The sequence below is a fragment of the Epinephelus lanceolatus genome, chromosome 20 (genome assembly GCF_041903045.1).
Source record: "Epinephelus lanceolatus isolate andai-2023 chromosome 20, ASM4190304v1, whole genome shotgun sequence".
NCBI classification, from domain to species: domain Eukaryota; kingdom Metazoa; phylum Chordata; class Actinopteri; order Perciformes; family Serranidae; genus Epinephelus; species Epinephelus lanceolatus.
In genome coordinates, this window is record NC_135753.1 from 18,043,125 (window position 1) to 18,055,853 (window position 12,729).

At 39.7% G+C, this 12,729-nt stretch overlaps 1 protein-coding gene across 2 annotated transcripts in view; it reads right to left on the bottom strand.

The window, feature by feature from the left end:
• The window catches only part of malrd1 (MAM and LDL receptor class A domain containing 1), a 99,671-nt gene that overhangs the window by 63,276 nt on the left and 23,666 nt on the right, over window positions 1-12,729 (bottom strand). For both annotated transcript variants that reach the window (XM_033639494.2, XM_033639493.2), the window contains exons 9-13: window positions 12,331-12,698; window positions 9,937-10,382; window positions 7,607-7,694; window positions 7,324-7,503; window positions 7,044-7,200 (exon numbers count right to left, since the gene is read on the bottom strand). In XM_033639494.2, coding sequence (XP_033495385.2) covers window positions 7,044-7,200; window positions 7,324-7,503; window positions 7,607-7,694; window positions 9,937-10,382; window positions 12,331-12,698 — 1,239 coding nt within the window. The remainder of the gene's footprint in view (window positions 1-7,043; window positions 7,201-7,323; window positions 7,504-7,606; window positions 7,695-9,936; window positions 10,383-12,330; window positions 12,699-12,729) is intronic.

Here is a 12,729-nt window from a genome sequence, read left to right on the forward strand (position 1 = left end):
TTTGAACTCACTCCACTAACAGCTCATGGGATATGTTAACCTTCAGGGCTTTCTGTCAGAAAGACCTTTCTAACCGCCATAAAGCATGGATTAACAACATCATTTAAAATAGGTATCAAATTCAGCTCAGTAATAACTGTCAGAGTTCATGGACACAACAATTGTTTTTTCCTAGTCACCTGTTATTAGCTTAGCATGTTTACACTGCATAAATTAGCCTAGCGGCTAGCAGAAATTTTCCTCTACTTATAGCTTAACAAATTACAAATAATGTTATTATTTTTCTTACTCACCGTTGGTTTAAGTCTCTGTATCTCCCGACAGAACAGCTCGGTTGAATTTCAGCCTGCACACGTTTTTTCAGCTAACATTGTTGAAACAGAACAGCTAATGTTGCTAAAGCAAGAAGCTAGCAAAGTGAGACAGATGCTCATCCAGACAGGTAACGTTACGTCGTGTTTTATCCCGTGACGTCATTGTTGACGCACGGTTTGTGCTCTGTCTGTTGATCCTTATCTTTTCCGAAATCCAAATTATTTCCACTCTGCTCAATTCCCGAGTAAATAACGTGATCCTGGTCGTCTTCCTCTGGGCTGCTTGCCATCTGCCTGCCGCTGTTTGACTGTGACACAGACTTTCAAAATAAAAGTATCCTTAAAATGACGATATGGATCGATGTTTTCACTTTGCATCGATCATTGAATTGATAAATCGATCGAAATCGATGGATCGCTACACCCCTAATTACTACTATTTTACATTCCTTTTTTAAATTTTTATTTTTTTCAATTTCAATTTTGCTTTTTCCAACCAAAGGGCTAACATGTCGGAGTGGATGTATATGCTGTTTTCTTTTTATGTTGAAGTAATTTCTGAATATAATGTGTACAAATATACAGCTGGAAAAATGGAAATGTATACGCTGTATTGTTGTTGATGAAAACTAAATAGAAATTAAATTCCTAAAAAACTCTTAACAAGAAAGTGAAATGCAAAATAGAAACCCAAACTTAATAATTATAACCAGAATGCTGGGTGTGCCCTTATGATACTCAAATAACTTAAATAAAAGTCAGAAAAAGTGGTTATTTTTATCCTAAAGATATAAAACATTATTTCAGTCCAATCATCAGCTGCAGGTATTTCTGCTTTTAGCCACTTTCTGTTAATGGTTTTCTGTAGTCAGAGTCTGAAATAGATTTTCAACATGAGAGGTAACATTTTCTAATGGCAGGCTGCCCAAATACAGGGTCTCTGGTTTAAATGAAATGTCTACCCGGAGTACTTTTTTTGCAAACCTTATGAACCTCCTGCCAGAATGGAATTAATAGTGGGCAAGACCATTATGTATGATAATGATTTGCCTCAGAGAACCTACAGTGTCTCCAGCAGTTGGAAGATTTGTTATAATGACCCTTTTGAACTGGAGTAATGGAGAACCTAATGAGGTTTTTCCAACAAAATTCTCTCCATAAAGCTGAAGTTTGTCATTGTAGCTCACAGTTATTCATCCATTCCTCTTCTGTTATTTGTGTTATAGACACCAATAAAGTTTGAGGTGTTTATTGCATTCTCTGTGAACATTGGTAATGTATTGTTGTGAATAAGTGATCTTCTATTAAACACCTTTGTTCTGATAACGGCCTCTGGACACTGGTTGCTTTGATGGTGTGCCATCCTTCTTTTTACTCTGAGTACTCTTGTCCAGTTTTAAAGTTGAGCATCTTTTTTTCTCTGGATTGCACACTGTCTTTTCTGTGACGTTGAACAAACCCTGTTCTTTTCTGCTATATGCAATTCACTTGAAAAACTCTGCAGTCACTTGTTTCATTCCATCTCTTATTTTACTTCTACTGGCTTCCTATAAATTTAAAGATCTCTTTCAGATGTATAAAACACTCCATTTGTACTGGGAAATCTGAATTTCTCAATTCTCAGTTGTAAATTTCAACCTCAAACGCCCCATGAAGAGGAACCTCACCAACCCCAAACTCAAAATTCAAGATGGCTGCTCCGTGCAACAACAGTAGTGATAAACTGAGCACAGAGTTAGTTCAACCAGGACACAATGTCAAGTTCAGCTCACATCCCAGCTACATCAGCTGATCTCAAACAGCCCAACTGATGGAGCAGCTGATTGGTGGAAGGGAGTCAGCTGATAGAACACATGATTCCTTTCTAAGCAATCAATTGCCAAATCTCATTCAGGGTGCCCTATTTAAACTGCTCTGGCCTGCCTACTGTTGCTGCTTCCTCTGCAAGCTGCTTTGCAACCCGCCTCCACCCCAGCTCCTCCTTTCCATATTGTGTCTGACTTAACAATGACATGTCTGTTTGTCACTGATGCTGCTCTGTTCCCGGGGAGTCCTTGCTGCTGCTCTCCCTGCCTTAGGCTTTCAATGTAGGCGCATGGAAGGGCAGGGAGGTCTGATCTCTGCCTCAGGCTTTCCTTGTTTGCACGTGGAAGGATGGACAGGTGTGCTCTCTCCACCTTAGGCTTTCTACACAAGCAGATAGAAGGGCAGAGAGGTCCCAGAACAGAGCCATACTGCCAAATATAATACTGCAAATAGAAATAGTTTTCTTTGACTAAAGTGGTCCTGACTAGCCTGTAGTAACATACTGTTTATTAGCACTTATTCACACTTGTTGCACTGGAACACAATCAACTTCAATGTGACATCATTCCCAGCTCCGACTTCCCAGGTAAATGGTATGCAGCATTATAGCAGCAATATTTTCAATTTCAAAAGTTTAACTGTCAGGCAATAGATGTCTCATACTTCACTGTGAGGTTCATGCTCAATACATGTGCACTGGTGGTTTTAAGTTTCCAGATCACAATTCTGTAACTGTAAACTTCCATTTTTAAGGTGAGCACAGAGAAACTATCCCCCTGTCAGCAGATGAACGTGAAAACAGCCTTCTAGTGTCAAACTCTGCTCATACATCACACTGCACAGTGAAGGTCAAACATCCAATAAGCAAACATATTTCTGAGTGGAGGACCTACAAAGGAAAAGTTTTTTTTACAGCTGAGGTTACTTTCATAGTTCTGACAATGTTTACTTTCAGTTATGACTTCAGCTTGTTTGCAGTCAGGTGACCATGATGACATGCAAAATTCAGATAGAGGGCAGGAGCTGATAGATACATATACAGTGTGAACTGAATATAGAGGAAAGTGATTAAATAAGAGGGCTGGATGAACCTGCAGGCAGCAGGTTTCATCAGAAAACCGAAACTCGTGTTAGATGTGATCTACACAGAACAAAGAAAAGTGATTTTTCCCCACTACTTGACCGATTCGCCCGGGGTAGAAACCATCATAGTTACAAATTACCTTGTCCTTCAGACCTCCTGATGTTACACGGCAAGCTGATGAAAGCATATAAGAGTCTAGTGGATTATTAAGTGTGCAGTTGGGTCCATGACTGAAACAACTGCAGCCTTGTTTTTGGCCGGATGAGTAAATGTACTTGAGTTTGACTTTCATATTTCAACTCTGAACACAGATGCACTGCTGTCAGGCTAACGCGACTAGGGAATGTTAGTTAACTTTAATGACTATTTTCCTCCTACTAGGTCAACTGTTCCCAGAGGTCTGGTGCAATGCTGTTAAAAATCTGGGTCATTGCTGAAAACACAGAGTTGTCACAACACATTGTAACTGCGTCCAACTCAATGCATGTTTAACACAATGCTTTAACTTCTGTGTTTGATATTAGTTGACTGTCTTTCTCCAGACTGAACACATGCTACTATTTTCGGGACTTATAGTGGCCTTTGTTTTTTTTCCCCCAATTTGATTGATTGGAACAACTGTGTACAGTGAAAATCATAGTCTTTGCCTCCAGTTGCTTGCCCTCCTTATGGACTACAATCCAATGTATGACATCAAATGAAAAGAAGCTAATAGAGCTGGAACAGTTAGGCGAATAATTCAAGAATCAATCAAAGTATTTATCAGCAACGATTTTGATAACTAATTATTTGTTTCAGCAGCTTTTAAGCAACATGCCAAACATTTTATCTTATTGGTCAGACAAAAACAACTGACTTGAAGGAGCTGGACAGAGCTATAAATGTGCAGCATATACTTCTGGAGAATGATAGTAGGTTGTTAAGTCCAATTTCCAGGTCCTCAAATACAGTGCTTTGGTCCAACGACCAGAATAAGATAATCTGTACTTGATGACCTGGGAATACAACTCAACAATTAACTTTCTTATACAGAATGGCAGACTGAACCTTAAAGAAACTGCCATTTTTTCACATTGTTTGACTATTGTTTACAGAGTAATAGGTCAGTTGGGAAAACAACCATCAGATTAATCGATAATGAAAATAATCATTACAGTAGTTACGGTCCAATTTACAACAGCTTACTTTACATTACTGAGCTAATAAGCCAGCAAGCTATAAACTGCCAATTACAAACTGTCCACCAACGACAGTATCATCTGTATCCTCACACTCTCAGCATCGTGCCAACATACGTATAAATCTGCTCCAACCCTTTCCACCTCACCTTTTAAAATTCCCATAAGAGGTATGGCTCCACTTAAATATGACATGGCTTCCCCTCTCCATTTCACTCATGCCTTATCGATTGAGAGCCAGTCAAGGAGCGAGTTTCAGGCAGACAGAGAGGTTATAGAGGAAGATAGTGACAGCTATTCTGGCCGAGGGAAGAAATGACTGAAATCTAGTGGTCAAAGTGCCATTTTCTGCTCTCGCCTGCCACTCAATAAAACACAGATAAGGACAATCAGGTCACTGATATCCACTATAGATGAGCCATACTCACTCAGCTCACAGTACATTTAGCTTTAAGTTAAGTAAAAAGGGAAAACGTATGTGAAAAGAGATAAGATTGCTTGAGACAAGGCAAGTCACTGACTAAAATGAATTTCTACTTTTTTTTGCTATTTCATCCCTACTATGTACTCATACATGGATGGGTTGACAATAAAGCTCCCTTGAGTCTTTGTAGTTGGGTAACACCGCATTATAACCACTGTTAATAAAAGGTAAATTAATCATTACCATGTTATAACAGTAACTTTAGTTTTACTGTTAACAAACAACAACAATAAATATTGTTTACTAATTATAAGTAATGCTTTAATTTATGGTATTTTAACAGTTTATTGTTGTGCACATTCTAACATTTTATATACTATATTAAGTATTCATTTCTGCTCAGTAACTGGCTTGTAAACTGTCTATAAACATTACTTTGACAATCTATAGAGTTGCAACTTATAATACCTTGTTAAATGGTTAATAAATACATTATAGTGCATTTATAAATGTTACAACTTCATAATGGCCACCCAAATAATGTCTATAGATGCACTACACAGTATTTACTAACCATTTAACAAGGTCTTATAATCATCAGTTGCAGCTTTATCATAACCATCAATAATGATTACAATGGTTTACAAACTATTATCAATTAATAAATGCCAGACCCAAGTCAGACTCAAGTCCCAAATTTTAGAACTCTTTACTTTAGACTCTACAATGTCAGAAAAGACTTGCAACTCAACTTGGACTTTAACACCAATGACTCATGACACCACTTGGACCTGAGCCTTTTGACTTGGAAATACTTGGTAAAAACTGCACAGTGGTATAAAAAACAAGACAAAACAGAATTGCAGTATGCACTGCAGGTCAAAAATTACAAACAAAGATGCAACAGCTTCCAAATTCCTTTGACATCTGAAGTTACACAAAGGACAGAAGGTTGCGGAAAATAATGACATAGTGAGCTAATGCTTAGCTTACCAACAAAAAATAGTCAATTTTAAAAAAAACATTCATGCTTTTCAGGTATTTAATATTGGCATTACATTTGTTAAAGAGCCCATTATGACTTGTTTAGGACTCAAAATTCAAAGTTTAGGACTTGGGACTTGAATTGTGACTTTCAAAATAATGACTTGGTCCCACCTCTGACAAATAATTAATACAGTATATAAAATGTTGTAATGTGTGCAAAAATAAACTGTTAAAATAATAGAACTTATATCATAACTACGATAATATAATTACTAAACACAATTGTTTGTTTATAGTACAATAAATATTGACTAAAGTTTAATTAACCATCAATTTACCATAATTAATGACAGTTATAATTTGTGATCATTTTAGGGACATTTTTCTAATATATTTTCACCATCTGCCCATTATTGTCTTGAATCAGTATTTTTTTTTTGTCTATACAATGTCCATTTTAGTGGCCAAAGATTACATCTTCAAATTGCTTGTGTCATTTGACCAACAAACTAAAATCCAATTTACTAACATCATAGTTGCAGAAGGTGGAATCAGAAGCCCCTTTATGGTCCATTTAAGGCGGGAATGTCATGCTGTTTTTCCAACTCACTGTTCTTTATAAAAGGAACGATCATAGAGTGGTGGGACAGAGTTGTCTCACCTTCAGGTTGGCAGCAGAGGTAGTAACAGCGCCAAATCGACATTTGTGTAAAAGGGACAGGACCGGTGTGATGTTTTGACAACATCTTGTGCAACCCACTACCTAGAATTTTCAAGCAGCTGATGGCAGTTAGCAGCTAACTCAAACAAGAAGAGCAGCAGCCAAAAATGTCGGAAACTGAGAAAACACTGAGGTCTCGGGAGCTCCTTACCCTCTGAGCAGAAGACGAGACCAGCTGCCAAATAACAGGGACAGTTATCGCCATGTTACTCCATTGTTATTGTTTATAACCCATGGCCAGTGTATATGTTATAAGTCACACTAGAGGCCGATGTCTCATGTCACACCATCACACCTCTTTTGCCTTTGGAACCCTGGCATGCTGCCTAAAATTCACACAGTGGAGTGGATTTATGCCGCCATTGTTTGGTTCTGTGCTAAAAAGCAAAGACGGCCATATTGTATAATCTCTAAAGAAAAAAGGGGCTTTAGAGTGTTTGGCATTTTTGATTAAAAAAAAATCTGTATCAATAGTAATTTTTCAGTTGACTGATTAATTGACTTCTTGTTTGTGGTTGCTGGTACTCACAGGGTGTGGTCATTAATAGGACGGTGGTACTGCTCTCCATCATGAATGCTCTCCCCCTGGTCAGGTGACCAGCGAAATGCGTGGATTGGGACTAAAGAGGAGTCGACAGTCTTCCAACCGCAGGTGTCACCGCCTTCAAAATCACACCGCTCCTTGACTGTAGACAGAGAAAGGTAGATCAGTAGAGAAGGGCAGGAAACACAAGATACAGCATTGTGATTACTGTTGTTATTATACTGAAATAATGACAACTTTCTGTATGGAACCGATAAATATTTACCACAGTTTAATTCATCCGAGCCATCAGAACAATCCCGTCTGAAATCACACACTTTGCTGTTGGATACACACTCCCCGTGTGCACCACACACAAACTCTCCATCAGGGCAGCTGTGGGGCTGAACTGTGGGGGCCGGAGTGGTCACTGCAGGGGTCGTGCTATTCACTGTGGGGAGCTCTCCTGGAACACAGCATGGTAGAAAACACAAATCAGCAGGAGAGAATTAGGAGAGCACAGATATTGTCCTAAAAATCACATTTTCTGTAATGGCATAATCATCTACCTTCATATGGGTCGCAGTTTAGGAAGGAAAGGTCATCAATGGCAATGTCTCCATTAAAATCATCTCCAACTGTGCCTTCTATCAAAATCTGACAAAAGAGAATATGACAACAAACAACAAAAAATTAATTGAGACTAACAATATGCACTAGCTATTTTTAAATCCATTTCCAGTAAGCAATAATGGCATAACATCACGTGGCACCTTAATGGTTTGCAGTCATTATAGTTATTAACTGCACATGTGTGATAATGATCTACATTCGGGCAGCTATTTTTTCCATTTACACACAAAATCAAGTGGCCCCAACATTTTGAAAAGCACCTCTATGTGCTGCTGCTTTAATACAGTTTAAGTATTTGAGTGTATTTTCTTGCCTGCTTGCCAGTAAGTGATGCTACATACACTGAATTTTAAGATTTGTCAGCAGCTTTCCAGTGCAACAAATCATTAGCTAAAAGATTATTGCTTCAGATGAGTTGTGTCAGCAGCCACCAGGTCTGTTGACTCTGTGTCATTGCCAAGAAGTGGAACATAATTTGGAAATGTTGAACAAAGAGAGTCTGATGTTAGTTTTCAAAGAAAACAGCTTGGACCTCAAAAATAAAAGTAAAGGAAAAAGCGTATCAAGTAAATGACGAAAGCCTGTTAAGTGTTTATTTGAAGCGATATCTGGAAGAGGCACTATGTGAGTGTTTACTTGAAGTTTTTACGCTGAATGTCACATTAGCATGATTCAAGCAGCAATGTTTTGCAAACATGTTTTGATATATTTTTCCAATAACCAGCCATTTCCACCTTGGCAAAGAGCCGCTAAGCTCTTGATGCTTTTTTCATGCTTTTTCTCAGTGTTCGTTAGATGCTCTAGGCCAAGACGGTGCTTTCATATGTGCGATAGTTGTGTTTCAGGTTTGAGATGTCAGATCAAAATACTTCATTTTATGGCAACATGCCCACTGTGGGAGCAAATAGATCAGCCTGAGTCTGAATTCAATTCATCAGTGTCTCTTCTTTTTTCCACTTTTACCCTTTCTGCAGTAAATTAACTTGACAAACAGAGCTCCTGTTTTCAATGCCATAGTGGAAGAAAAGTCTTTAACCGCCTCTCAAGTTATACTCACTCATGAGTAATGACAACACAACATCCATCTTGAGGGATCGATGCCGAGTAGTGAAGCTATTAAATAGATCTTCATCATGCAAAGCTGTAGTGCACTCTTAAACACAAACTCTTTGCTTCACTAGTGTTTTGTTGTTCCCTGCTGAGGAGCTGTGTTTACCTGTGACTCAGGTCTCTATCCTTTATTGCACTAGGGGACTAAATGTAAATGATTCAGAGTGGGATGTGAGCTGACTACAAGTGGTACTATAGTAAACTACCCAACACTATATAATGAAATTAAAGCTAGCTCCACTTTAACCACCCACAACATTAAATTACTGCTGAAAGCATCAGTAACACAGTAAGAAACCTTCATGGTTCTCACCTAAAATGATAAACTTGTCTTCAGTGTCAGTGATTACATTTTTTAAGGAATGCAAAGGATACGTCTTCTGACTTATTTTAAAGTAAAGGCCCAGACACACCAAACCTACATCAAAGAACTATTGGTGACACAGACCGCCGGTTGCCTCACGCCACATTGCCCGTATCTCAGCCAGAAAGTTGCAGTGAACACACCGCAAAGACTCCAACCAACAGCCGACTAGTCCGTATGTTGTGTGAGGAATAAACTCTCATACCAGCAGGCAGCAGTAATCCATATTCGCTATTCAAAAAGGGAAACAAGAAGACCAACCGGACAGATTCAAGATGCTAGTTAGCCAGTTAGCACATTAACAACACAATGTTATGTTTAAAGAACAAAGGATATGTATCATGCGCTATCAAACAATATCACAAACAATTAAAAATATTTCTGCGACTAAAAACATGATCTTTCCTAATACAACAAGTTTGTTTCAATCTCACGTCTTCTTGACTTTAGCAGTTTGTTTACTTTCCTCACTTTCATTTCTTGCCTTGTTTACTGAGCTGAACTGCCAATCAGAGGGATTTTACTCACTCAATTAATGCTGAATCTGTTAAAAAAACAGCCGACAAGGGCTGACTAGTGCCAATGGTATGGGAAGCACCGCTAAAACTATAGGCGTCAGGCATTCACCAATGGCCCAACACTGACAGATGAGCGACCGTCGGCTTGATGTGTCATGGCCTCAAGAAATAACATTTGATTCTGCACACTTGAATGACAAACTATAAAGCAGAAACCTAAACACATTAAAAACAGATTTTATTCCCCATTTTGGATCAGTTTCTGGTTGGTTACCTGGAAAGGCCGAGCGCTGCTAAGGTAGAGAGTCTTCCTGTACCAGAGGTTTCCTTGGTTCCCATATCGCACCCACAGCATTTGCCCACGACCTGTAGCAGTGGTCCTGATGTACACTGCCAGGCAGAATACATGTGAGCCGAACATGTGGTAATGGAAGCGGAAAACACAGCGGTGACGGGACCTGTTGGGGTCCTTGCCGCGATGATGGGTCGGTTGGAAGACTCTGCTCAGCAGCACAGCCGTGTCCTTAAACTCCTGGGGGATGGAGGACTCGATGTAGAGGTAGTAGCCGTAGCTGGTGCCCAGTGTGTGGTCCTTCCAGGGCCCCGTGCTGAAGGTCGGGGTGGGGCCTCGGGTACGGGTCCAGTCAAACACATCGCCTCCACTCTGTTCTTGTTTCCAGCTGCACAGGCCATGCTCGAAGTTACACTGCAGCTCTGGAGCTGTGAGACATGACAGGACATAAATGAACACTGAGAATAGAAAACAAAATTTTGAGGTATTTGTACTGTATACTTGAATTTGTACAACTGAATGTTTGCATTTTATTCCACTTTATTCTTCTACTCCACTACATTTCAAAGGGAAATATTGTTCTTTTTACTCTTCTACAGTTATTTCTTGACAACTACAATAAAAATATGATACACTGTTATAGACTGTACCTAACAATTTATTAAAAATGTTCACATTAGCTTCACCTTCACCAGGTACAACAATAAAATGCTTTTTACACATTAATGCATCAGTACTAGTAATGCAGTAATTAATATACAATAATAATAATAACCACAGGGGGAATTTTTACGCATGAGCTTTTTTACTTTTGATGCTTAAAGTACATTTAGCAGAAAGTACTTGCAGTGCTCTTTTGCTGGGCACTGATTTAGCATTGCACTCTGCACTCATTGTAACTCCTGTCAGACAATTTAAAAGAAGAGATATCATCTTTTTTTTCCCCTCCACGCATTTTACTTGTCTAAACCAGGTGCCTGCCCACAATGCAACTCAACCACCAACAGTCTGGTCTAATGTTCGAGTGTGTTTTGCTCGTAGCGACTAATTTTGCCTAGAGCCAATAGCCTCAAGCAGAGATGGGAAGCGTGCTACAGAGGTCTGGTAAGCTCATTTCTTTCTCTATAAGCCCAGTTTCTTTTTTCCATTTTCAAATCTGCAGTCTTCATTCCCCACTGGCGCTGACTTAGGGGCTGTACACATGCCACGTTTTTTTCACCGTCACATTAATTGTTTTCAATGTAGACGCAATGGCTGCACCCTGAGAACCAACCAATCACAGCCAACAGATATCTCTCCTTTCTCCCATAAATATCTATATAATATATAATATAGTCTGTGGTAAATATGAAAAAGTTGATCATTTTAGTGCAGAGCTGCCAGAGCTTTACATCTGTCCCACAGACAACATTTTTGGCCTAATACACACTTACAACAGCACCTGGATGAAGATCAGCTCTGCACTCAGGATTTCTGGTAAGTAGGCTATGATACAGTGCAGGTTATGGTTGCTTAGCAACCTCAGACGCAACCTTCCTCTGTGCCCTTGAAAGCTGATACAAAAGTATCTCGCAACCTCGCGTTTTAAAGACGCAGCATGTGTATGGTCCCTGAAGTGACGTCTTTTGGGCCCAGTCCACATGTACACAGGTTATTTTAATAACTGAGTTTTTCCTCCTTCATTCTAAAAAAGTCAAATCCTGTCCACACAAGCAAGGTTTAAAAACAATCTCTTTCTTCCGCTGTCAAGAGCATGCCAACAACAGGTGGCCATATAACCCTAACCTTCGAGCCATGCTGGCCAATCACGCAAAGCAGAAGAAGAAGAAGAAGAAAAAGAAACAGAGGAGGAGAAGAAGACCTTGTTGGCAAATCAGAAGCCTTAGAAAAAGTTACTACTGTAAGGCTTCCTGGAGCAGTAACCTTCATAGTGCTTTCTGAAGCCTCTGTTTCTCGATATAGTGGAAGAGTAGCTGTACATTTATGTGTTAACATATTAGGTCACATTTGCCATTGCACAAAATATTGCCTCATTTATGACACCTCACAAAGGAGATAATAGCGCATATTCTGATGCTACAAGCCTACATGTCAATCCTGAAAATGTTTCTGAAAATCCTCTCCCTGGAGTTTTACAAAGGTTTGTTTACAGCAACTTAAAGTGCAGCTGGCATGTGAACAAAAGGCCAAAATGCACAGGAAAAGTTACATTTAAAAAAAATAACCATGCATGTGTGTACTAGGCCTTGGGGTAATGTATTTTCTGAAGCCACAAAAGGTTTTGTATACAGGCTTTGATGTGCAAAATCAATTTTGCTCTAACAATTTGAGTATTCCTTCCACCACTGAATATTTGCAAGCAAAAGAGACACTCACAACATCCCTCCTCATCTGATCCGTCCCCGCAGTCATCCACAAGGTCACATAGCTGCAAGTGCTCCACACACACCTTGGTGTGCACGCAGTGGAAATGTGTGTGCGTGGGGCACTCCACCACCGCAGGGGGCATGGAACAGTTCTTGAAGGTGACATCATCCAAGGCGGAGACCCCATCAAACACACCGAGGTTGATCTTACCCAGAGCGATCTGGAAGGGCTGGGTGATGCGTCCCAGCTGTACGGTGACCTGGTTCCAGCGTGCTCCCTGGTCGTACAGAGTCCTCCATATGATGGTGTTGTTTTGGTCTCCGGCAATTCGCAGGTACATGTCTACAGCCCCCACAGATATACCTGAGTTATAATGCCTGGAGGAGATGTGGGAGAGAGTGGAGCTAG